At 37.1% G+C, this 27,264-nt stretch overlaps 1 protein-coding gene across 2 annotated transcripts in view; it reads right to left on the reverse strand.

The window, feature by feature from the left end:
• The window catches only part of CUL3 (cullin 3), a 113,487-nt gene that overhangs the window by 51,699 nt on the left and 34,524 nt on the right, over positions 1-27,264 (reverse strand). The window contains exons 2-3 of one of the 2 annotated variants that reach the window (XM_004376373.3): positions 25,088-25,285; positions 6,859-6,972 (exon numbers count right to left, since the gene is read on the reverse strand). In XM_004376373.3, the coding sequence (XP_004376430.1) occupies positions 6,859-6,972; positions 25,088-25,285 (312 nt within the window). Of the gene's footprint in view, positions 1-6,858; positions 6,973-23,862; positions 23,926-25,087; positions 25,286-27,264 lie in introns of those variants that run through there. The other variant, XM_023731353.1, reaches the window with a different exon arrangement.

The following is a 27,264-nucleotide window of genomic DNA, read 5'->3' on the forward strand; positions in this document are numbered from 1 at the left end:
GTAAAATTTTGCTGAAGATCATTCTAAAGAGGTTGCAGCAGCACATCAACACTGAACTGCCAGAAATTCAAGCCAGATTCAGAAGACGACATAGAACAAGGGAGATCACTACTGTTGTCAACTGGATCTAGGCTGAAAGTAGAGAATACCAGAAAGATGTTCACCTGTGTTTTACTGACTATGCAAAGATCATAACAAATTATGGATAACACTGGGAAGAATGGGAATTCCAGAACACTAAACTGAGCTCATGAGGAACCTGTACATAGACCAAGAGGCAGTCATTTGAACAGCAAACAGAACAAGGGGGTACTGTGGTTTAAAGTCAAGAAAGGTGTATTTAAGGGTTGTATCCTTTCACCATACTTATTCAATCTGTATGCTAAGCAAGTTGAGAAGCTGGACTATATGAAGAATGCGGCATCAGTATTAGAGGAAGACTCATTAACAGCCTGCGATATGCAGATGACACAACCTTCCTTGCTGAAAGTGAAGAGAACTTGAAGCAGTTACTGATGAAGATCAAAAACTACAGCCTTCAGTATGGACTACACCTCAACATAAAGAAAACAAAAATCCTCACAACTGAACCAATAAGCAACATCATGAGAAATGGAGAAAAGACTGAAGTTGTCAAGGATTTCATTTTACTTGGATCCACAATCAATGCCCACGGAAGCAGCAGTCAAGAAATCAAACGATGCACACGTCATGGGATTGGCAACCAATGTCACAAAACAATATGTGTATTAACTGTTTAATGAGAAACTAATTTGCTCCGTAAACTTTCGTCTAAAGCACAGAAAAAAAGGAAATATATATATGTATATGTATATATATATATATATATATACGTGTGTGTGTGTACATATGTTGTAAATTCTAACCTCTGTGCCTGTGGTTATAATCTCATTTGGGACCGGGTTGTTTTTGTTAAGTTAATCAGGTAAAATTAGCGCAGGGTGTATCTTGAGTCAAATTCTTTGGAGATAGAAAACAGATTAAACAAGGGAGCAGAGCAGAGAGTGGATAAGATAGATGCCAAGACACATGGAGATCACCAAGGAACCATGAAACAGAAGCTAAAGTGATAAGGACCTTCCCTCCAGAGCAGAGAGGGAGAGAGAAATCCTTCCCCTACAGCTGGTACCCTGAATTCTGACTTCTTGCCTCCTAAGTGTAAGAAAATAAATTTGTTTGTTAAAGCTAAAAAAAAAAGAAAAAAAAAAGAAAGAAATCAAAAGATGCATTGCATTACCCAAATCTGCCCCAAAAGATTTCTTTAAAAGCAAAGATGTCACTTTAAGGACTAAGGTGCGCCTGACCCAAGCCATGGTATATTCAATCGCCTCATATGCACACAAAAGCAGGACCATGAATAAGGAAGACCAGAGAAGAATTGATGCATCTGCATTACAGTGCTGGCGAAGAATACTAAATATGCCATGGACGGTCAGAAGAACAAACAAATCTGTTTTGGAAGAAGTATAGCCAGAATGCTCCTTAGAAGCCAGGATGTTGATACTTGTCTCACACACTCTGGACATGTTATTAGGAGGGATCAGTCCCTGAGAAAGGGCATCTTGCTTGGTAAAGTAGATAGCAAAAAAAGAGCAAGACCCTAAATGGAATGGATTGCCACAGTGGCTGCAACACTGGGTTCAAGCATAACAATGATTTTGAGAATGGCTCAGGACCCAGCAGTGCTTTGTCGTGTTGTACATAGGGTCGCTATGATTCAGAACTAACCTGAGGGCACCTAACAACAATTCTCCCCCCAATACGGCAAATCCTATGAGTAGGTGTTCCTTATTTTGAACTTTCTTCTCCCAGACTGGAAAAAGTTACAAATTCTGCTGATTAGCTCCACTATGCAAAATTTGTGCTAACTCATCTAAGTTATACCCTGAAAACTACACGTAATCATTTTATTAATACCTAGTTGACTCCAGCATGGTGGGCACTACAAACTTTTCCCATACTCTTTGTATTAGTTTTATGTGGCTGCTGTGACAAATTCAGTGGCTTAAAGCTTATTCTGTTAAAATTCTGGAGATCAGAAGTCTGAAATCAGTTTCACTGGGCCAAAGTCAAGATGCCCAAACGACTGGTTCCTTATGGAGGCTCTGCAGGGAGAATCCACTTCCTTGGCTTTTTTAGCTTCTAGTGGCTGTCTGCATTGGCTTGTGGCCCTTTCCTCCATCTTTAAAGTGCATCACCTCCAATCTCTGCTTCCATCATCACATCGCCTTCTTCTCTGACTCCTCCTTCATCCTCTTATAAACACTATTGTGATTACATCAAGCTCACCCAGATAATCCAAGATAATCTCCTCATCTCAAAATCCTTAATGTAATAACATCTGGAAACTCCTCTGTGCTACGGATGGGGACATGTTTGGGGGCCATTATTCAGCCTACTGCACTCCTCAAGCTCCCAACACATCACATACTTCTGTCACCCTTAGTTAATGGTCTTGCCTCCTACTTTACTAAGAAGACTCAGAGTATTTCTAAAGAGAGTTCTTCAGCTTCTCTTCTCTTTACAAAGATGTTGCTACATTCCACCTTACTTCTTTACCCATCTTTGATGACTTTCCAAAGAGCTCAAAGAAGCAGTGACTCTCCTTTCTTTCAAGAGTAAGCATGTTCCATTTTATCTATACAGAGGCTTATGCATGGTATTTCAGACACAGACATCTCCTTGTTAAGACTAAAACTCAGCTGAGTAGGTGGTAGGTGAAGAGACAATGAAGTATCTTTGCTCCTCCCTCTCTGAGCCTGAGATCTAAAATTCCAACAGTTAGAGCCAATATTCATAGAAAAAAGAAACCTGAACAGGCCCCATGCAGGTATAACCAGTATACTTGGGGTACCTGCCCTATCCAGTAGGCAAGAACTGCAATGTCTGGGATAAGGGTAAAAGTCTTCAAAGACATAATAATGTAGACAGCAATAGGAAAAGCACTTTTGACTTTTTGAAAATTAAAAAGCACTTATTTATCTTTACTAAGGTTACACAAGTGCATATTATTTATCAAAAATAATTCTGAACACATTACTTTTATACATTTCAATGTATATAAACTTTAATTTTAAGAAGCACTTAATTAGGTCCAGATCACTACACATAAAAAGACAAAATAAGAATATGAAATATATGAAAATGAAAGAATTTTATCTTGTGAAACTTGGAAGATATCAATACTTTAGCTTCTTTCTAAATCTAAAGTAGCCTATCTTTTTAATGAGGATTTTGAAAAAACACGGTCTATAAAAAAGGGTACTATATAAAATCTGTGTGTATTAATTCATTTAAAATATACGTGAGTGCCCATTTTGTGCAAGGAGCTTTGCCAGGTATTAGAGACAGAGAGGTGATACATTGACAATAGCCTCATAAAGTTCACAGTCTAGTGTGGAAACCAGACACTAAACTGTTGTCAATAACGAGTGTGATAAATACTGTGAAGGAACAGTACTAGTACAAGGAGAGCAATGAGAAACTGTACTCGGGAGGGGGCGTATACAGCATGGGTCTGAGAACGCTTGCCAAAATTTAAGCTAAGACTTGAAAGATAAGTAGCAGCAAGCCACATGAAGAGAGGAAACGTTCTGGAAATATTTCCAGACAGAAGATATGTGTGAGGATTCCAAGATGAAGAACTTTAGCAGGGCAGTGACATGTTCAGATCTGTGCTTTAAAATAGTCTAACTCTAGGGGCAATATGGAAAACGGAATAGAAAGGAACACAGTGAATGCTGCGAGACTAGTTACTGAATACTCCAAGAGATGTGAAGGTGGTTTGGCCTTAGGTAGTGGACATGAAAGCAGAAAAGAACTGCAGATTGTTGAGATAACAGAAATACTTGGTGTCAACAGCAATATATGACGTAGGGAAAGAGGGAGAAGAAAACTAACAAGAATAATTCCAAAGGTTTCTGGCATAAACAACTGGAATGATAGTGATTATGAGTTTATTTGGACCTGCCAAGTCTGAAGAACCTCTCAGACAATGAAAGGAGCCATCAACTAGAGAAAAAAACATGAGTCTGACTCTCAGAGAATGAAGTTGGAACCATAATTTGGGAATCATCTGCACGGAGGCACTAAATGAAGCCATGCGAGTGAAGGAAGTGAAGAGAGTGTACTAGGAGAAGAGAATCTACGAAGTCCCAAGAAATGTCTCTATTTCAGGCATACAGGAGGAGGAAGAGTGGCTGAGAATAGTCAGAAAGGCAGGAGGCCTACCAAGGGAGTGCTTTGTCACAGAAATCAAGGGCACAATGTGTAGGAAGAAAGGAGTGGTCAACTGTGCCAAATTACGCTGAAAAAATCAAGGAGGATAAGGACTGGGAGTGATGTTTGTATTCAGATATACACAGACATCATGGTAATCCTAGTATGGGCAACACTGAACTGAACCGTTGAGGTGGAAGCTTAACCGGGACATGTTCACAGTGAATGGAAGATAAGAAAAAAGAGATAGCAAGTATCAACACTCCTCATGAGACACTAAGCTGTGAATGAGATGACAGACTCCGGGAAGCAGTGCAGGGGTCCAACAGAACATTTAATGGAATTTTATTTTGAAAATTTGAGTGGCTTGAACATGTCCAATACTGACTAAGGTGTGGTAACAAGGCAGAACCTGAAAATACATGAGAATACTTAAGATTCCTAAGGTAGCTGGATGCGATCCATAGCACAGGTGGAAGAGAAACGGTCCCTGACAGGACAGGAGACACTGTCCTCCATTAAAATAGGAGGAAAAACAAACAGAAAAGTAGAAAAAATACAAAGTTAACAGATTCCATGGAAAGAAATGAACACAGTTCCCATCTGATACTCTGTTTTTTCTCTAAGAAGTACAAGGCAAGAGCATTTACTAAGGATGAGGAGACCAGAAGGTGAACTGAGGAGGTTGAAGAAAAATAATGGTTTCAAAGTGTGAAGCACACTGACTAGAGAAAGAGAATGTAATTGCTGGGCAGCGTGGATGGTCTACTGGAGGATTGTGAAAATGGACAAATAGTGGCACGGATCTGCCCCATGTGAGGTTTCCTCCAGCACAGGCAATGGAAAGGTACATGACTAGGTTTACATAAGAGTTGTGGCACTACCAGAAGGGACAAGAAACAGTCACACTAGTAAATTTTTAACTATGGGCCAGACCTTGCAAGTGAACATCAATGGCTCACTTAAGCCACAGCACTATGCTGTCTAATTGGTATAACATTATTTTATAAATGAGGATGCTGAGGCATGAACTAATGAACTTCTTCACTGTGGTCATATAAGAAGCAGAGTCAGGATTCAAAGAGTTCATTTCCAAAAAAAAGAAAAGAAACATATATACACATTTTTTTATTATTTTAAATCCTTCTTTTGTCAATAGAGTAATGGTCCACGAAATTACAAGTGGTTTTCTATCTTAGGATTAGAAAGTTGATATGTAATTTAAAGCATTCACCAACTCCAGAACTTAAAGACAGTATCAGCAAGCTAACTTACTTCACATTATTATGCCAGACATCATGATACATGTCTTCATATGCAATCTCATCCTCAAAATGACAACTCACAGTGACTCTATATCCTGACAAGGAAAATGAAGCTCAGAAAGACTAAATAATTTGTTATACCTTTTATCAAGTCCCTGAAAAATGAAGTGGCACCTCCCTGACCCCCTTGCCACTAAAGCCCTTAACAAAACTAGTAAGACTGACTGAATTCACTTAGCAGAGAAAAACTTTACAGCTATGTTTGCTCTCATTGGAAATGAGATATAAATAACATTGCTTTATTCTCTCAAGGAAAAGAAACTAGGGGAAGCTCTCATCACTACATTACAACTACAAATCAAAACTAAGGAAATTGGAATAAAAATTAGAAATAGAGAAGTACTATCTTCAAAGAAAATCATTATGTCCCATTCCCAAACAAATACTGAAGTTAACAGGACTAGTCACTAGATTGGGTAATTCTGCACTGACACAGTAATTAAACTTGATGAATCTGGCTTCATTCTCTATCATACTAATTAAAAAAACATCAGCAAAACGATAGTTTTTAATCTCCTTGAAAGTTATTAAACAGCTTAGCTAAAGTCAACAATTTCAAACTGTCTTGCTGAAGAAGACTTTTCTTCTGACTGATAAAAATACAACCAATTCGAAATAAGCAGTAATGGGTGAAAAATGGACTATATATCTGAAAAAGCAAATTTCCGTAAACAAGACTGGCTCAGCTCCAATCACATACTGCAAGGATTTACTATCAGAGATTTACTGTTAAGACAGATAGTTGGCAGGTATTAGAGTATAATTACTACAAAAATATTTGTATTAATATGACTATGACGTCTTCTGTTCCTGAAGATATAAACACATTTGGTTTTAAAAACCTGTAAGAGAATAATTAGCTTCCATCTCTCATATTTTCATTCAACTACCCTTACTCAACAACAGATGTTATGTAAGGCTTTTCAATATTTCCCATTTTGAAGTACAAGTGCTAGACGCTAACGAAAAATATTTAAATCTTTCCTTTCAGTCTTCCATTAAACAGGCTGAGCTTGGCCCTTGAAAAGGGGGAAAAAAAAAAACCAAACCCGTTGCCATGAAGTTGATTCTGACTCATAGCGACCCTACAGGTCAGAGTAGAACTGCCCCATAGGATTTCCAAGTAGCGGCTGGTGGATTTGAACTGTTGACCATTTGGTTAGCAGACAAGCTCTTAAAAAATAAATCACCTTTCACAATTGACAGGTATCATCCAACTAAATCTGACAGGAAGCACACACCACATTTTGAAATGCTTAACTTCTTAAAGGAAAATAACAAAAAGTCTACTTACCATATACATTAGTATGTCTCTAATCATCACCATAGCTGTTTGATGATCATTCCAAGCTTGATTTAGCGTTTGAAGAAAGTTGTTATTCAATGAATTTAGTACATCTTCTCGCACCTATTAACAAAAGAGTTCATTACAGTTCATTTATACACACATGCTGATACATACACACACACACACACACACACACACACACACACACACACATCTTTTCAATAAAATAATGACGTGAAATCCTCAATTTTAAATCAAAGAAACATGTTACAGGCCAGAAGAAATATGTTAAGCTATAATCTATACACAGATGTATGTATATTCCAGACCACTCTCTTGACCTCCAGAACCATAAAGCAACCTCCTGGGCTTTTCTCAATCCTCCAATGATTTAACATCACAATGAGAATAAACTCCTAAATCTTTATAATGAACTACAGAACTAGCCCATGGCTACTGCATCAACCAAATTTCCTACCACGCCTAGCCACTCCCCTACCTTTGAGTAAAGACTGAATGCACTGATTCTGGAGTCAGACTACCCCACTCCAATACCAGCTCCCTAACTAGTTGTGTGACCTTGGGTAAATTATTCAATTTCTGTACCTCAGTTTCCTTATATGTGAAATACTACCCATCCTGTAGCATTGTTGCAAGGATTAAATTAACGCTAGTAACTCATTAGAACAGACTGGCACTCAGTAAGTGGTCAATAAGCATAAACTATTAGCACTGTCCACTCCAGCCACAATGGCCTTCTTGCTGCATAAAGCAACTATATTCTGCCATTTCTTCTGCCTCTATTCACATGACTCATTCCCTTATTTTATTCTGTTCAAGTTTCACCTCCAAGAGAGGCCTTTTCTGACTGTCCTATTTTAAAATAACAATCCTGTGGGTCTCTACTCCTTTACCCTAAACTTTTTCTTCACAGTACTTATCACTACCTAACCACTTTATTACATACTGATCTGTTTATTATTTCTCCCACTAAAATGGATTTTGAATGCCTTTCTAATCTAGTGCTGATAAAAGACTATTCAAAACTTCAAGAATTCCACAGCCCACAAGCTTAGTACCACTTTGTCCAGTAAGGAGATACTATGACTCCTTCCTGATAGGCTATCAGCGCAAAGAAAAAGATTATTTGACTAGGAAACAAATCTAGACTTAGGTTCTAGTGTCATCATGAAGCAGTAGCAAGTCTGTCCTTTTAAATTCCTCCAACACTTTGGTACTAAATCACCATCTTCTCCAGTTAATAAAAATCCAACCCCTCCTTCATGGTCTAGCAACTCCAGTAACTCCAGCCTGAACAGACATCTTCTATCTCCAAACATCTTTCACCATAGATAATCCGGAAAGTGGTTAAACTTTTTCAGGCTGGGGAGAATCTGATGTCATGGTGCTTTCTGAGAAACATGATTTTTTACATCTGTGTGTTGAGATACATAGATATCTATAAGCCTGAATGATAATAAATATATGCTAAATCAAATGTCATTCTGTATCAGATCTAGTATAAACAAGTGACTAGAAGAGCCAAAGACAGAAAGAAAATGCACACACATTATGGGAGAGTAAGTTAAAACTGAGAAAACTGTGTCTAATTTATTTTTTCTTCATATTACAGAAAAAAAAGATTATTATATTTTAACGATGGAATAATGCATTCAACCTACAAAATGTATAGTATGAAAACCATTAGTATATATTTAATTTTTTATTCACAAGACTAAGTGCCTTGACTTCAAGATAAATCACCCAGAAATTTCTCCATAAATACGTTGACTATATCAAAAGTGATAAACATCCACATCAGTTTGTTCACAATACTGTGTGTTAAATAAAAATTTTTATGCAAAATCATTTGCTCCAACTCATTAAGTCTAGCACCCGTCAGACACAAATTCCAAAGGTAGCTAACACTAGAAAAAACAGGAAGTTGAAAATGTGCCTATTTACAAAATTCTTCACCAAGCTTCATATTCTTTCACTAAACTACTAAATTTTACATAGCAATTAAAATCGTGACAAGACTAGAGCAAACTGTACTATGTAACAAAAATAAAATTCTAAAAACACCAGGATATCCAGCCAATTAATTTTTGTTAAGGGACTTAAATGAATTTCTGTATACCTCTTTGTTATAAAATCAACTTACGCGTTAACTGTATTAGTTACCTCGATTTTGGAATGCACACACACACAAATGCACTTTGCATATTTGTTGAATGAATGAAAAACTGACCAATTAAATAAGTTAATGTTATAAAATAATGTTCTTTAAATCACTGATATACATTTTAAGATAAAATATATAAAAAAAATTTATGTAATATAGTTTGTACTTATACCCGCCTTTCATTAAACTACAAAAACACAACTATCACTATGTGTCATAAATAATAAAATTTCCTTATTTGTATCATACTCCAAAAAATTATCCTGACAAATCAACACTGTACCTTACTAAGCAGAAAATAGCTATTATTAGAGCTATTCTGTCATATTTTTGGATTATTACACAGACATATGACTAAAAGTCAAATAAATGCCTTAACTATACTTGCTGTTATCTCCTCTTATTCAAATCACTCTATGAGCAATTTCTCCCCTCTAATACTGTCCCAGAAAAATATTTTTCTAATTTGAATAAATATTTGTTCAAACACACACAACAAAATGGTAGAAATGAAATGAAAACGCAAACTTTATAAAGAGGAAAATGGGCTTTTTAAAAGAAAAGTTGGCATGTAAACTAAAATACACATTAAGTATTTTAACGTTCATTTTACAAATTATATAACCTAACAATACAGAAAGTTTGAAAAGGAAAGTGGGGGCATGGGAGGTGGGGGGGGTAACATTACTCATCTTATACTCTAACACAACCACCATTATTTTTCGCACTAGCAAAGCAAATGGGAGGGGACCCTACTGTAGAGGGTGACAGCAGAACCAAAGGTGCCTAGGGCTCAAATATGATCCAGAACTAGCATTATTACCTAAGAAACTCTGCATTAAGGCTTTCTGGGTGAAGAGCAGGAATTTGAAGGGCGAGGCAAGAACAAACAAGGAAGAACAAGAAACATCAGGGAAGTTGAAAGTAGCATGGGACCAAAAAAAAACCCCAAACCTGGTGCCACTGAGTCAATTCCAACTCATAGCAACCCCACAGGGCAGAGCAGAACTGCCTCACAGGGTTTCCAAGGAGCAGCTGGTGGATTTGAGCTGCCAGCATTTGGGTTAGCAGCCAGAGCTCTTAACCACTGGACCACCAGGGTTCCAGGATGGGACTAGCGGTGACAAAGAAACTGAAGTGAGTAGTTGAGAAGAGATGGCTGTGCATGACACTTAGCTATGCAAAAGATGTAAAGTGGATCACAACCTAGCAGAGAATTAGAATCACTTAAGAGCTTTTAAAAACAGATTTTGGGTCCCATCCAGGATCCAAAGAAAGAGAATCTGTTAGAAGAAAAAAAAAAAGCCAACCAGGTGATTCTGGTACACAGCCAGAATTAGGAAACCACTGGATTAAAAGAGCCACACTAGACATTTATATCCCTTCCTTTTGCAGAATCTCTTCAAGATGAGTATATTTTTATACAATTGTAATAATACTACTGATGCAATTCTGGATTCTGATGTTTAGAGCCAACCCACTGACACAGTATTAACCTTTGCTTTAGGAGAAAAACAGCTATATCATGTCATTTCCAGTAATCCAGAGAAAAAGGTTATATGACAATGAAATGAAGAAGAAAAAAAGGCATCTGAGAATTTTAAGCAAATTTCAAAATGACACCAAAAGCACTATATATATAGGACTCCAACAAAATTATAAACTTTTGCTCTGTAGACACTGTTAAAACAGTAAACAGAGAAGCTACAGACTGTGAGAATATACTTGCAAATCAAATGACTTGTATCCAGAATATATAAAGAACTCTCAAAACTCAACAGTAAGAAAGCAAACAACCCACTTATAAAACGTGGGCAAAACACCTGAACAGGCATTTCACCAAAGAGGATACAGAGAAGGCAATTCAGCATATGAAAAGATGTTCAACATTAGCCATTAGGGAAATGCAAATTAAAGCCATGATGAGATATCACTACACACCTGTTGAGTGGCAAAAACAAAATATACTGACAATACCAAGTGCTGGTGAAGATGCAGAGCAACTGGAACTCTCATACCTTACTGGTGGGAATGTACAATGGTACAACCCCTCAGGAAAATGGTTTGGCAGGTTCTTTCTTTATTTTTTTAAGAATTAAATATACACTTATCATATGACCCAGCAATTCCACTCCTATATATTTACCCCAGAGAAATGAAAATTTATAGTCACATAAAAACCTGCCCATGAATAGTAACAGCAGTCCTATTCCCAACTGCACGTACACAAGAAAGTATATAAACCAAATCACTTTCAATAAGTAAATGGATAAGGAAACGATAGTATATTCATATAATACCACTCAACAATGAAAAGGAACAAACTACTGATATACACAACAGCTTTGATGAATCTCAAAATAATTATGCTGAAAGAAGCTAGCCTCAAAAGATTATACACTTTATGATTCCATTTATATGACATTCTAGAAAATAAAACTACTGTGATGAGACAGATCATTGTTTGCCAAGGATTAGGGATGGGAGAAGGGGTGACTATTAAGGGCTAACAGAGGGAGTTTTCTGGGGTATGGTACTTTCTACATAATTGTGATAGTGGTTAAACAAATCTATGTACATGTGTTAAAATTTATAGAACTGTACATGAAAACAAAGGCCAATTTTATCGTATATTAATTTAAAAAAACTTGCAGTGAGTGTGATTCTCAAGTTGGGTCCTGCTTTATTGTTATTACATCATAAATATATGCTATGATTCCACAATCTTTATTTATAAAAACAGCTTAAATGTCAAACAAGGAAAGAACTGTTAAGTCAAGTACATAAACCTTATGAATTACTCTGCAGCAATTCAAACCGCAATATTACATTCTTCATTTCTGTGACTACAGCCTTTACTTTTTTTACTACATCCTTACCAAAGATTAAAGTGGTATCACCAAGTCAAAAGAAAACTTTTATTTTTCAATGTTGTAATAAAACTTGTTCACTGGTAAGTTTATGTCCAAGCTGCATGAAACACATCCTCAAATCAACTAAATCAAGGGCAATGGGAGGAGTAAATGGTGAATAACAGGAGAGGCCAGCACGACCAGAAGCGAGAGGCTCCCTGTCTTTGCCCTTGGGTTTTCAGATCCAAGCTTCTCCACTGACTGGCAAGGAAGCTGATCTTGGGCCAGTAGCTCTTGGATGGATGGAACGTTGAAGGACATTATAAATTTGCACAGTGCCCTTTCTAACACATGCATAATTATTTTTAATTATTGATTTAAAAATTTTGACCCTCTAAATTTCAGTGTCCTGGGGCAAAATCCCAGCCATCCAATCCTAATTTAATGTCTAGGTAAGACAAAAAGAAAAAAAACAAAAAAAAATCAGCTAAAACTAATTATAAAGACTTTATAAAGTTTACTGGTATTAGAAATGAACCATATAATCAATGATATGGACTACTGAAAATGAAGAGTTTCCTTCTAAATAATTCTCAAAACTCTTGAAAAGTATTTAGTCCAAATACAGATAAATCTCCAAAGTGCAGAAATTTTTATTTAGCATTATTTTGCGAAGAAATACATATTAAAAACATAAAATAGGGCATGAATAACATGGAGCACATGGTATTTATACACAAAGCACTAAAAAGTATCAATTAAGTACTATAATTGTAAGAGGCATGTACTCTTAGAAATTTGTACTATTTTAAGATTCACACAGAAGCTAAAATAATGGAAAACAGTATTTGCAGACAACTGCTCTGGGCAGTTTCTATCCATTAACTTCAAGCAAGTCACTTAACCTGAGTTCCCCTTTCCTATAATAAGACTTGAGTTCATTAGATGAGTGTCTTTCACACCATGCTCCAAAGAGATGCCTTAGTATCACTGCAGGGCAGGCTGTTTTTCCTGATTAGAAATGATTTATACTGGATTTGTATGATTTTAATGAGGGGAGGGGGGGTGGCTTCACTGTTTTGAAATAACTGAGAGCCAATGGATGGATGACTCCTAAATACCTTTCTGGCTCTCAACTCTAAAATATGTTGTTTGTTTCATCTGACGAAGCCAATGTATTACATAAATATGCAACATTTACATAAGTTTCCACTTAATAGTTTAACTTGCTCAGAGTCCTTCATTAATCATACATGTCACTTTACAAATTTTACCAGTTACATAAATCCTATTTTCCTGAGGAATGCCGTTACAGAATTCTTGAGGATTGTGGCTCTCAATGAACTTTCTACCTCAGTACACCTGAGGGTTATGACGCAAACCTATTAACAAAAGTGGCTCACTACAGAAGTGAATCTCAATGGGAGCCAAGCCATGGGGTAGAGAAGAGGCGTCTCCCAATCCAATACATGACAGAGGTAAATTGACAAAGGCTCTTTCCTTCACCCTAAGAATTCCTAGTTTAAAAGATTAAAAAAGGATAGTGAACTGTTTTGGTATTTTTACAGAACAGTCATGCTACACAGTGAATAGCCACAGCACAGGAGTATGGATGCTGAAAAGCCAGTCAGCTTGCCTTCAAATCCCAGCTCCAACACTTAGATTTGTAACCTCGAATTTGTAACCTCGAGAAAGTTAATTTTTTTGTGCTTCAATTTTATCACTTATAAAATAGGAATAACAATAGCACCTACTTCAAGGAACTATTTTGAGAATTAAATGAGTTAATATACATAAAGTGCTTACATAGGAAATGCCATATAAGTAGTAGTATGGAGCCCTGGTGGCGAAGTGGTCAAAAGCTCAGGCTGCTAACAAAAAGGTCGGCAGTTCGAAACCACTTGCCGCTCCTGGAAACCCTATGGGACAGTTCTACCTTGTCCTATAGGGTTGCTATGAGTCGGAATTAACTCGATGGCACACAATGAAACAACTATTATAATAATATTATTCATATTACAGAATGTTGCCACTCAAAGTGTGGTCCATGGACCAGTATCATGGTCATGACTATCAGCACCATGTAGGAGCTTGTTTAAAAATGTAGAATCTCAGGTCCTACCCTAGACCTACTGATCAAAATCTCTATTTTTAACAATATCCCCAGAAAATCTGTATGCGCCTTGAATTCTGAGAAGTGGTATTAAACATATATACACATATGTTCATGTATTATATACTTTTTGAACTCGTTTTCCACTTGATTCTTGCTTCCTCTCTTCTAAAGAACATAAATTTCTACATGTCTGGGACTCTTATACTTCATACTTTGAGGAATTCTTAATGTAACAAGTCTCCTGTTATTTGTGTATTCAATATAAATTTTGAGGACAGATTTTGCTATTTCTCATATATAACAACTTTAAAATTCATTTATTTCAAAGAAATCTTCTGGTAAAAACTGGGAGAATTTTAACTTCTGTGGATATTTTAAACTTTCTTAAGAGTTCATTAATGACAAAACCCCTTGCCATCGAGTCAATTTAGACTCATAGTGACACCACAGGACAGAGTAGAACTGCCTCATAGTTTCCAAAGAATGGACCGTGGATTTGAACTGCTGACCTTTGGTTAACAGCTGAGCTCTTAACCACTGCACCACCAGGGCTTCTCACTAATAACAAGTGATCCCTAAATTATACAAAATTCACTGACCTCTTGGTATTTTCTAGCTCGATAGTATTATTCTCATTTTTTTCCAACAACTTTTAAAATAAAGGTGGCAAACCTGATCAGAGAAATACCAGTATCATCAACCAAACAGTAAAATAGCCAGTATAATGGAAAACTTTTTTCTCTATTGCTGTCGAGTTAGATGATCCTTCTGAAAGTAATTTTACTAACACACACAATAATCACATATTTAGTAATGTAAGTTTAAGCATTTCACAAATAGCATGCTACTTTCAATTTCAAAATCAAAATCATTCCTAGTGGCAATATTATCCATTCACTCTTTGCTTTAAGTGTCCAAAGGTAAAGCTCTTAAAGAAATGAGGTCTCAGTATCACATATCAACTATTCATTCAAAGAAATATATAAAAAAACTTATCCCAAACTGACAATTCAAATATTTATGATTGCTTCCAACAAGCAAATCAGGGTGCTAGCTAGGCACTACGAGGGGACACACAATGCAGTCAGAGACTTTACAATCTCCACGAGGAGGAAGAGAATGTGAAGGGTAATATTAGCATACATATGACCTCAACACAAAGTAAAATACAACGAGCAGCACCAGATAAATCATGAGGTTCAAAACAGGGGCCCAGAATGGTTATCAGGACAACACATTTTTACTATTTCATCCATAAAGAAAACTTGCTACATGTTTGAGCAAAGAAAAAAAATCATCTAAATTTGTCATAGATTTTAAAAATATACATTCTTAGTTCCAATAAGTTTTTTAACTTTTTAAATTAGCACATCTTAAAAAAAAAAAAAATCAGGATTTTTTTTAAACAAAATCATGCCACGAAAAACAGCAGTTTTTGACTTATTGACTAGAAAAGCAGAAACAAAAAAAGGTAAATTATCATTTGCAAAGTGCTTCATTTCCAATGGTTAAGACGATAAGACATATAGTAAAAGCCATTATAGCATGAGTGCAGCAGCTAAACTTTGAGCAGCAAGAACTCTGACAGAATTAAGGAGTAAAACACGCAAAGCATGACAATATGGGAATTAGTTATTTTTGTTCCCGTGCTTATCATGTAAAATAAGAACCATAGTTACAAGAGATCTAGTTCCTAGCAGAATCACAAACTCCAGTCTCAAAAAACCAGAAGTACAAAGCCCCAAAATTATACTCTGCTTTTAAATGGTGGCTAGATTCATTAATTAACTTGGGTAGGTAGAAGTTATTACCCTACATACAGAAAATAAACCTCAGCAATTCATTAAGATATAAACTAAGATGGTTTCCATTTGCACTGCTAGTATTATTCTTAGAGATTCATTTTCAACAGACAATTGAGTGTCAACTACTTGCATGCAGCACAAGACACAAAGATGAATGAAGAAGATCCCAGTTCATTCATTCACGTATTTACTATATTAAAAGACCGTCACTAGAACATCATGCTTGGTAAAATAGAAGGTCGGCAAAAAAGAGGAAGACCCTCAACAAGATGGACTGACACAGTGGCTGCAACAATGGACTCAAACACAGCAAAGATTGTGAGGATGGCGCAGGACCAGGCAATGTTTCATTCTGTGGTATACAGGGTCGCTATGAGTCGGAAGAGACCCGACAGCACCTAACAACAATAGACAGTACTTAAAAGTCTAATCCACAACTTAGGCAGGAATAGCTGGTGAACTCAATTCCCTATGTCCCACATATCCCAAGCTTGGTGTCTTCCTGGCTCTCTAACAATCCCTATTCCTCTCCTTATCCTCAATAATCTCTTTTCTTTGGGGATTATTCTATTCATATTCAAGTAATTCTCCCAAATCATACTCATTCAGAACTTGCACATATAGCTCACTGCCTCCCTTCTTTCTGACTCCTGTTACCACCTTAAGCAGCTCCAATGGTCACTGTAATGGGATGACACTCTAGGTTCTCAGTTTCTTCCAACAATTCTCTTCAGTTAGAAAAAAGGACAAGACAAGATGGCAGAACTAAAGATGAATACCAATGAAACACTGAAAATGGCACTTATGCTAAACCTTTAACTCCAGTTTTTCCACTGCAGTCAGTCTTCTTTGAAACTTAACCTCCAATGGCTCCCATCATCAACAAACTAAAACCCAAATCCTCTACAATGTTTTTCAAAACCTAGTCCAATCCACTTCACCATTCTCACTTCTCATGAACGCATTTGAAGCCCTTTATGTTTCTATCTACACTGATCTACCTGATTATGCTCATACCTACCTGCCTTTTTTTACTCATGCCACTGTATATACTGGGGCTATCCTTTGCCTTTGTTCACATGATAAATCTTTAATAATCCGTTAAGGTTTATACAAAAGTGACCTCCTCCTTCTACCTTGCCCTGAATTTCTCAGGAAGAATAATTCCACTTCAAATATGACTACCTCACCGAAATTGTGAGCTGCTTGCTGGCAGGAACCACGATGTATGTATGTAATGTATTTACTGGTGCCTGAAAGGCGGGACTCAGTAACTGTGGGCCTCAGAACTGAAACTATCTTTCTCAGAGTACTTCTAGGAATGTCCTTTGTAATTCACTGTGTTTGTTCATTTATAACCTATTTTACTCATAAATGCCTTCTGAAAAAACAACTCTTTGCATTCATTCACATTTGCCTAGTAAGGGGAGAGGGGGATCACTGAATACAAAATATCACTTTCTTGCTTAAAATCCTTAAATGGCTTCCTAACATACTTATAACCAATTCCAAAGCCCCTCACCATGGCTTCAAGGCACGACATGATCTGGCTTCTGTCTCTCTTTCCAATCTTACCTTGTTCCATTCCTACTTGGTAGAACAAATTGAGACTTATTACTTAGATCAGAGGACAAATGTTTCAAGCTACTGTAAGATGGCACTGCCTATCAGTTAACAGATCTCTCTTGGCAGTGCTCTCTTCAGAGTGGTGCAGACTTGCTTCTGACTCATAGCGACCCTATGTACAACAGAACGAAACACAGCCCTGTCCTGTGCGATCCTCGCGATTGTTGCTATACTGGAGCCCATCACTGCAGCGACTGTGTCAATCCATCTCGTTTAGGGTCCTCCTCTTTTTCACTGACCCTCTACCAAGCATGATGTCCTTCTTCAGGGACTGATCCCTCCTGATAACGTGTTCAAAGTACGTAAGATGTAGTCTTGCCATCCTTGCTTCTAAGGAGCATTCTGTTTGTACTTCTTCCAAGACAGGTTTGTTCGTTCTTTTGGCAGTCCATGGTACAGTCAAGATTCTTTGCCAACACCACAATTCAAAGGTGTCAATTATTCTTCGGTCTTCCTTACTCATTGTCCAGCTTTAGCATGCATATGAGGTGACTGAAATCACCATAGCTTGGATCAGACGCACCTTAGTCCTCAAGGTGACATCTTTGCTTTTTAACACTTTAAAGAGATCTTTTGCAGCCGATTTGCCCAATGCAATGTGTCTTCTGATTTCTTGACTGCTGCTTCCGTGGGTATTGATTGTGGGTCCAAGTAAAATGAAATCCTTGACAATCTCAATCTATTCTCCGTTTATCATGATGTTGCTTACTGGTCCAGTTGTGAGGATTTTTGCTTTCTTTATGTTGAGGTATAATCCATACTGAAGGCTGTGGTCTTTGATCCTCATCAGTAAGTGCTTCAAGTCCTCTTCACTGTCAGCAAGCAAGGTTGTGTCATTTGCATAACGCAGGTTGTTAATGAGTGTTCCTCCAATCCTGATGCTGCGTTTTTCTTCATATAGTCCAGCTTCACGGATTATTTGCTCAGCATACAGACTGAATAGGTATGGTGAAAAAGGATACAACCCTGACGCATACCTTTCCTGACTTTAAACCATGCAGTATCCCCTTGTTCTGACTGAACGACTGCCTCCTGATCCATGTACAGATTCCTCATGAGCACAATTAAGTATTCCAGAATTCCCATTCTTTGTAATGTTATCTATAATTTGTTATGATCCACCCAGTCGAATGCCCCAGCATAGTCAATAAGACACAAATAAACACCTTTCTGGTATTCTCTGCTTTCAGCCAGGATCCATCTGACATCAGCAATGATATCCCTGGTTCCACGTCCTCTTCTGAATCTGGCTTGAATTTCTGGCAGTTCCCTGTCGATGTACTACTGCAGCCGCTTTAGGATGATCTTCAGCAAAATTTTATTTGCATGTAATAGTAATGATATTGTTCAATAATTTCCGCATTCGGTTGGATCACCTTTCTTGGGAATAGGCATAAATACAGATCTCTTCCAGTCGGTTGGCCACGTAGCTGTCTTCCAAATTTCTTGGCATAAACAAGTAAGCATTTCCAGCGAGCACTTCTAGCGTTGCATTCGTTTGTTGAAACATCTCAACTGGCATTCCGTCAATTCTCGGAGTCTTGTTTTCCACCAGTGCCTTCAGTGCAGCTTGGACTTCTTCCTTCGATACCACTGGTTCCTGATCATATGTTACCTCCTGAAATGGATGAACATCGACCAATTCTTTCTGGTATAGTGACTGCATATTCCTTCCATCTTCTTTTGATGCTTCCTACATCTTTTAATATTTTTCCCATAAAATCCTTCACTATTGCAAATCAAAGCTTGAAAATTTTCTTCAGTTCTTTCAGCTTGAGAAATGCTGAGCGCGTTCTTCCCTTTTGGTTTTCTATCTCCATATCTTTGCACAGGTCATCATACTTTGTCTTCTCAAGCCACCATTTGAAATCTTCTGTTCAGCTCTTTTATCATTTTTTCCTTTTGCTTTAGCTACTCAACGTTCAAGAGCATGTTTCAGAGTCTCTTCTGACATCCATTTAGGTCTTTTCTTTCTCTCCTGTCTTTTTAATGACCTCTTGCTTTCTTCATGTATGATGTCCTTGATGACTTTCTAAAACTCATCTGGTCTTTGGTCATTAGTGTTCAACGTGTCAAATCTATTCTTGAGATGGTCTCTAAATGCAGGTGGGATATATTCAAGGTCATACGTTGGCTCTCGTGGACTTGTTCTAACTGTCTTTGGTTTCCACTTGAACTTGCATATGAGCAATTGATGGTCTGATCTGCAGTCAGCCCCTGGCCTTGTTCTGACTGATGATACTGAGCTTTTCCATTGTCTCTCCACAGATACAGTCAATTTGATTCCTGTGTATTCCATTTGTCAAGGTCCATGTGTATAGTCCCTGTTTATGTTGGTGAAAAGAGATATTTGCAATGAAGAAGTCATCAGTCTTGCAAACTTCAACCTTGCGATCTCTGGCATCATTTCTATCACCAAGGCCGTATTTTCCAACTACCAATTCCTTCTTTGTTTCCAACTTTCCCATTCCAATCACCAATATTTATCAATGCATTCTGATTGCACGTTCGATCAATTTCAGACTGTACAAGTCGGTAAAAATCTTCAGTTTCTTCATCTTTGGCCTTAGTGGCTGGTATGTAAATTTGAATAATAGTCATATTAACTGGTCTTCCTTGTAGGCATATGGATATTACCCTATCACTGACAGCGCTGTACTTCAGGATAGGTCTTGAAATTTTCTTTTTGACAGTGAATGTAATGCTATTCCTCTTCAAGTTGTCCTTCCCGACATAGACCATATATGATTGTCTGATTCAAAATGACCAATACCAGTCCATTTCAGCTCACTAATGCCTAGAATATTGATCTTTATGTGTTCCATTTCTTTTTTGACGATGTTCAATTTTCCTACATTCATACTTCGTACATTCCACGTTCCGATTATTAAGCGAGGTTTGCAGCTGTTTCTTCTCATTTTGAGTCATGCCACATCAACAAATGAAGGTCCGAAAGCTTGTCTCCATCCATGTCATAAAGGACAACTCTACTTTGAGGAGGCAACTCTTCCTTAGTTGTATTTTTAGTGCCTTCCAACCTGAGGGGCTCATCTTCCAGCACTACATCAAACCATGTTCTGCTGCTATTCATAAGGTTTTCACTGGCTAATTCTTTTCAGAAGTAGACTGCTGGGTCCTTCTTCCTAGTTTGTCGTAGCCTGGAAGTTCAGCTGAAACCTGTCCGCCATGGGTAACCCTGCTGGTATTTGAATACTGGTGGCGTAGCTTCCAGCATCACAGCAACACACAAGCCACCACAGTACGACGAACTGACAGACGTGTGGGAGCTTCATACAGTAGTACTGTATTTATATGGTTATTACTTTTTTCATAAAATAAGAGATCAAATGTAGTAAGTGGAAAATACAAAAAAATGAAAATATGGATACTAGCAGAGGTCTCAAAAACTTAATTCAACTAAAATAACTCTAGCAGAGGTCTCAAAACCTTATTTCAACTAAAATAACTGTATCAATCATCAGACATGCTGAAATTGGTACAGTTCAGCCTAGTCAGAAATTGACTAAGCTGGTCAACTGAGTGCTTATGAAAGAGAAAAATAAAATTACAGAACATTTTCAGATGCTAGCAAAATACTGATGACTACCTGTAAGAGAAGTAAAATAAAGAATTTAGCATATATATTTAATTTCTTCAGCATAATCAACTTGAATACACATTTTCCACAATATACTAATAGAGACTTCTTATATTTTCAAATGACAGTTAACCTCTAGATATGAGATCACTTTAAGCAAGTTAAAATATGCTGAAACTCTAAGAGTTCTCGAGGCGTTATTGCTCACATGTCTTCAATTTTTACCTGAATGTTACGGAGCCCCAAAATTAGTCACTTAGGCATTGACCTCACTCCGATCTCCCCTCCTCTCCTCACTTTTTGGATAAGCCAATTCTCAAAACTCTTCTGTATCTGTGCCCAGATTGCAAAGCATTGTGTTTTTTGTTTTTTGTTTTTTAAGAACAAAAACAAATCACACATTCAGGCCATCTCCTACTAAGCAATTTTTTTACTCATCAATTCTTTAGTACATTCCCCATAAGGGCTACTCCAAGTCTTTCTCATCTTTCAGAAGATGGATGGCTTAACTACTAGATTCAACTAAAGAACCTTGAAGATACTATTTCCAATTCCTTCATTTACACATAAGTAAATCAAGACTTAGATTTTAAATGACTATTAGCTTTGAGGAGCCCTGGCAGTACAGTGGTTAAGAACTTAGCTGCTAACTGAAAGGTCAGTGGTTCAAATCTACCAGCCACTCCTAGGAGAAACATGTGGCAGTCTGCTTCCGTAAAGGCTGACAGCCTTGAAAACCATACGGGAAAGTTCTACTCTGTCCTATAGGGTCACTATGAGTCAGAATTAACTCCCCAGCAATGTTTTTTTTTTTTTTGTATTAACGTTACAGACACTGAGCCAATGAACTTGAAGCCCTTCAACCACTCTCAATTTCAGCATATTTGTTGTGTCTTGATTGATTCATTCTGCCCCTGGAGCACATCAACAGAAAGTTAAGAGCTCAGCTTGAAGCTACACTGTGGATTCAGTTCCAGCTAGGCCACTTACTAGCTATGTGCATCTGGACAAATTACTAATTCTCTGTGCCTTAGTTTATTTGTAAAACAAAGACAACAGCAGTATCCAGCTTACTGGGCTAGGAGCATTAACTAAGTTACTGTATGTAAACAGTACTAAAACTAGATCTAAACCAAAAACCAAAACTGTCATCGTTGAATCAATTCTGACTCAAAGTGGCTCTATATGACAAAACAACTGCCCCCACAGGGTTTCCAAGGAGCAGCTGGTGGATCCAAACTGCTGACCTTCTGGTTAGCAACTGAGCTCTTAATCACTGCATCCAGCACACAGTAAGTGCTAAATAAGAGTTACCTATGATCATTATTATCATTCTCTATAGAACCTCTGAAAAATGAGGACATGCCCTTCTTCTACACTTACTCCTTCACCATTGCTCTCAATCTCATATTCTCTTTTTGATTCCCAGGGACTCAGTTGCTCCAGTCTTCCTTTCAGCAGGTTTTAACAGAATTCTTCTACTGTACTTCTACGGTACTTTTCTTCTTTCTTTAGCTGCCAAACTTCTTAGTCTTCTTCATTCTCCTCACTTACTTATCACGGCTTGCTCCTGAAGATTCAGCTCTTGGCTCTGAGCTCTTTGTTCTCTGAACTCCAACACTTACTCTTCAATACATTCTACTCAAATAGAAAATCTCTTTCTTTATTTCTGAGGTCCTGCCTAAGCTCTAAACCTGTATATCTCCAAACACATGATACTTCTACTTGAACATTTTACTGTGATCTCACTCTCAAATTTCTTCACATGTAAAATGATTTCTAATATAATCTAAAATAAAATTTGTCACCTCCTCTACCCACTCCAAATCAGATTTTCACTACAACTTCACAATATTTCTATTTGTGGCACCGTTAATTCTTCCAGGAACAAAATTCTAAGTAGCCTTACTTCAGGATTCTGACATCATCCATTCATTTCTAGCTTACCACTTTATCAGATTAATCTAGGTCTTCTCCTGCTTCTAGTAAATATCTTACCAGTTCTACATTTATATCATTCTCACATTTATCTCCTTTACACATTCTGTCATATTGTCATCCACTTAAAATCCTCCAAGAGCTTTCCAGAGCCCTTCACGGATAAGTCTAAATTCCTCAGCATGGCATTCAAGTTTTCTACGATCTCTTCCCAGTCCATCTTTGCAATGCTATAATCCACAAATCCCTAAAATCATTATATACTTCAATCAAACTCTCCCACCACCTAAGTGTGCCCAGTTCATGCCTGTAAAATCACATGATATCTGTCATCCTGGAATGCCTTCTGCACTGCTCACTTATATCCTAAACTTTTCAAGACTCAGTTCAATTTGATACTTTCCCAAGAAATCTTACAGCCCAGGGTAACTGCTCCACATTTGCATTCCTAAGCCATTTATTGCCTATAAAACTCATTTGCCATTTAATAATATAACCTCTTACACTGTTATCTAAATGTGTTTATCACCTCCCATATCAAGAGGAAAACCAGCACCAGAAAAGGATACTATCACACCTATTTGCATCTACCATATTTTCATCGAAAGCCGTGCTTAATAGGCACTTAACAGAAACCAATTGATTGTACGAAGAACACAATCACTACACTTAATGAGTACTAGGTATTTGCTCATGTAATCCATTTAAGAGAACAGAATTGTAGAAGGAACAATAGAAAGAGAAAGACACCATTCTGCAACCACCATCACAAGAATCATCAATGGATGCTAGAACCACCACATAAAAATTTCTTGGGGCAAACGATATTCAAACAGTCTCAAATTATATCTGAACAGATTACTTATGAATTACAAAGGGAAAAAAGGTACCTTTACAGTGAAGAAATCTGGCGGACACCAAGTGATCAAAGTTAACATCACCAATAATGGGATAAACTGACATCATGTGCCTCCTGATGTGATGCACTGAGGACACAACATCACTTATGTATTATTCCTGCCAAAAATGCATAACCTGAAACTAGTCATGAGGAAACAATCAGACAAACCAAAAACTGAGGGACAATCTACAAAACAACTGACCTATACTCTTCAAAAATGTCAATGTGCTGAAAGACAAAGAAAGACTAAGGAACTGAGTATACGATCCGGGATTGGATCCTGGATCAGGAAAAAAAAAAAAAAAAAACGCTATAAATGCTATCACTGCTATCTAGGACAATTGGTGAAATTTGAATACAGACTATATTAGACAACAGTATTAATGTTAAACTGCCTAATTTTGATCATTGTTCTTAGGAGAAACATTCTAAAGTATCTGAGGGTTAACAAAATCTAAAACTTATTCTCTAACTGTTCAGCAATAATAATAGTATCAATAATAAGTATCAATAGAAAGATGGCAAAAATGTGACAAAATATTAACAGCTGTTGAATTTAGGTGAAGGGTACAGAGTTCATTGTACCATTCATGCAACTTCTTTTTTTTAAAAAAAAGAATTTAAAAAATGAATACCCTAATAGCTCTACAAAAATACTTGCTCTCTTTAGAGCAAATACATCTTTTTGAAACCAAAGAACCACTTTATAATGTTAATAGCCCACCATTAATTTGTCTTTAAAGAAATTACATGTTTACTATAATAAAACTCAGTTGAAGTGAATAAGGTCAAGTTCAGTAAGTAAAAAGTCCTAGAGAATATTTTTTAAACAAGGTAGTTTTATTTTCCAATATACAGAGTAAGTAGAGGAAACTAAAATGGGCTGACTGATGAGAGCATTTTAAGCAAAAAAGTAGATTTATAATTAACGTATTAATAAAGAAGCATTTTCAAGTTACTGAAAAGGTTTGCTTCCTTAATTATGATTATAAAGAATATGTTTTGTTTATCATAGATCATAAACTTCTTCCCTCAATTATCAAAAACTGATTTCGCTGACTACATTTTGAGGTTTTAAAACACACTCACAAATTATTATTTCTATAGCGTTCCTGGAGCCTTTATAAAAATAATACTTCTAGTCAAAGTAAAATATGGTATAAAGGATTTTCTCCATTCAATATTATCAGCAAGAATCCTCGAAAGTTAGATACCTTATTTATGAGATGTTCGGTAACAACTTCTCTTAATCCAGTGTAGAGCTTTTCTCCATGTTTATGCAAAACCATTGTATATGCATTTCTATAGAGCTCCTCAAAACTAAGACCACTGTTATTCTTACGCTGGATTTCTTGAATTGCATTTTTCAGAAGGTCCCAAATGCTGTTTACATATCTTTCATCCATGGTCATCTGTAATAGCCAAGAGAGAGAAGAGATAAAAAAACCAATGGTTGAAAATTTTTCTATACTTGTAAATTTTTTTTATCATATGGTTATGATTATAAACCTGCATGACTTATTGGGATGTTAACATTTGATTTTAAAGTCTAGCATAAATAAGAGGATATATTTAAATACAGTTTCTACAGCTGACAGAAGCAATTTTTTTTTTTTTTTTTAATCCTCTAGACCTCTGTCCTTTCTTACCTGCAGGAGAACTCTTCCACTTTAAATCAAATCATAATCACTGATGGTAATACTTGCTATATAGCCAAAAGCATAAGATATCTTTTCTATAAGTTTATTTAGTAGAATACAGGTCCAGAGACATGCTGCAGCGGAACGGATTCTTTGATTAAAAAAAGAAAATTGGGGACATGAATACTGTTTCCCTTAACAAACTAAAGATAGAGAGAGACCTGCAATTAAACTTTTTTTCCCCTTTATTTAACCTAGCATTCTCTCAGTTTCTTCCTTTTCCAGTTTAGATTCCATGGTCCATCATTCGTAACTGTAAGTTGGAATCGACTCAATGGCAACAGGTTTTTTTAGTTTTTGTATAGCTACAAATCACTTGCTTCTCCCTCTCTGTCTCCCAAATACTTGCCAGGCTAAACTCTAACTGCCCTAACCCATGTAGCTAAAAGTAAATGAAGAATAACAAAACCATATTCGATCAGTCTCAGTTTAAACTTATAACCACTAACTACAAGTGTTATTTTTTACAGAGTTAGTTGCTGTCAAAGAATACTGAATATACCGTGGACTGCCAAAAGAAGGAACAAGTCAGTCTTAAGAGAAATACATGTTCCTAAGAAGTAAGGATGGTGAGATTTCAGTCACTTACTTTGAATATACCATCAAGAAAGAACAATCGCTAGAAAAGAACATTATGTTTGGTAAAGTAGAGGGCCAATGCAAATGAGGGAAACCCCCCACATGAGACAGACTGAGACATCATGAAGATGGTGCAGGACAGGGAAGTGTTTTGCTCTGTCATACATTAAGGTTGCCATGAGTCAGAGCCAACCTGACAGCAGCTAACAACAACCACCACAAGTGGACCCTTTGTGCAAGCCCAGAATCCTACTTTTCTACTCCACTTACTCCTCCTAGATGATTTTACACCATCTCTTCCATCCTCACTCTAGGATGATGGCTTGCTTCCTGTCCCACTGAGAAAACAGAAAACTGAAAAGACATTGCACAACCATGTTATCGCAGATGAGCTAGTTCTTGTACTCAGAGTACAGCAAAGAGACCAGAAACAGTCATCATCTAGAAACTTCTTAAAAATGCAGAATTTCAAGCCCTACCCCAGACCTACAGAATCAGAAACTGTAGTGTAACAAGAATCCCAGGTGATACATATACAAGTTGAAGTTTGACAAGTACTACTCCAATTCCATTCAACTCACATACTCAGGAGCCCTGGCGGCGTAGTGGTTAAGAGCTACAGCTACTAACCAAAAAGTCTGCAGTTCAAATCCTCCAGTCACTCCTTGGAAACCCTCTAGGGCAATTCTACTGTGCCCTATAGGGTTGCATGAGTCAGAATCGACTCCACAGGAATGGGTTTGTGTTTTTGTTTGTTTGTTTGTTTCACCTACTCAAGGACTTTGATTTAGCAATCTTCATTCCCTGCATCAACAAATTTTTCCCTCTATTCTAAAATACTTAATCAGCATTCAAAATTATCAGTTTCTCCTAACTCACAAAAAAAGACCAGACTTACTGGCCTGAGAGAGACTGAAGAAACCCCAAGAGTATGGCCCCCGGACACACTATTAGCTCACTAATGAAGTCACTCCCGAGGTTCACTGTTCAGCCAAAGATAAGACAGCCCCATAAAACAAAACAAGACTAATGGGGCACAACAGTCCAGCAACAAGGACTAGAAGGCAGGAGAGGACCGGAAAGCTGGTAACAGGGAACCCAAGGCTGAGAAG

This window comes from Trichechus manatus, unplaced genomic scaffold, assembly GCF_000243295.1.
Source record: "Trichechus manatus latirostris isolate Lorelei unplaced genomic scaffold, TriManLat1.0 scaffold00041, whole genome shotgun sequence".
Lineage (NCBI taxonomy): Eukaryota > Metazoa > Chordata > Mammalia > Sirenia > Trichechidae > Trichechus > Trichechus manatus.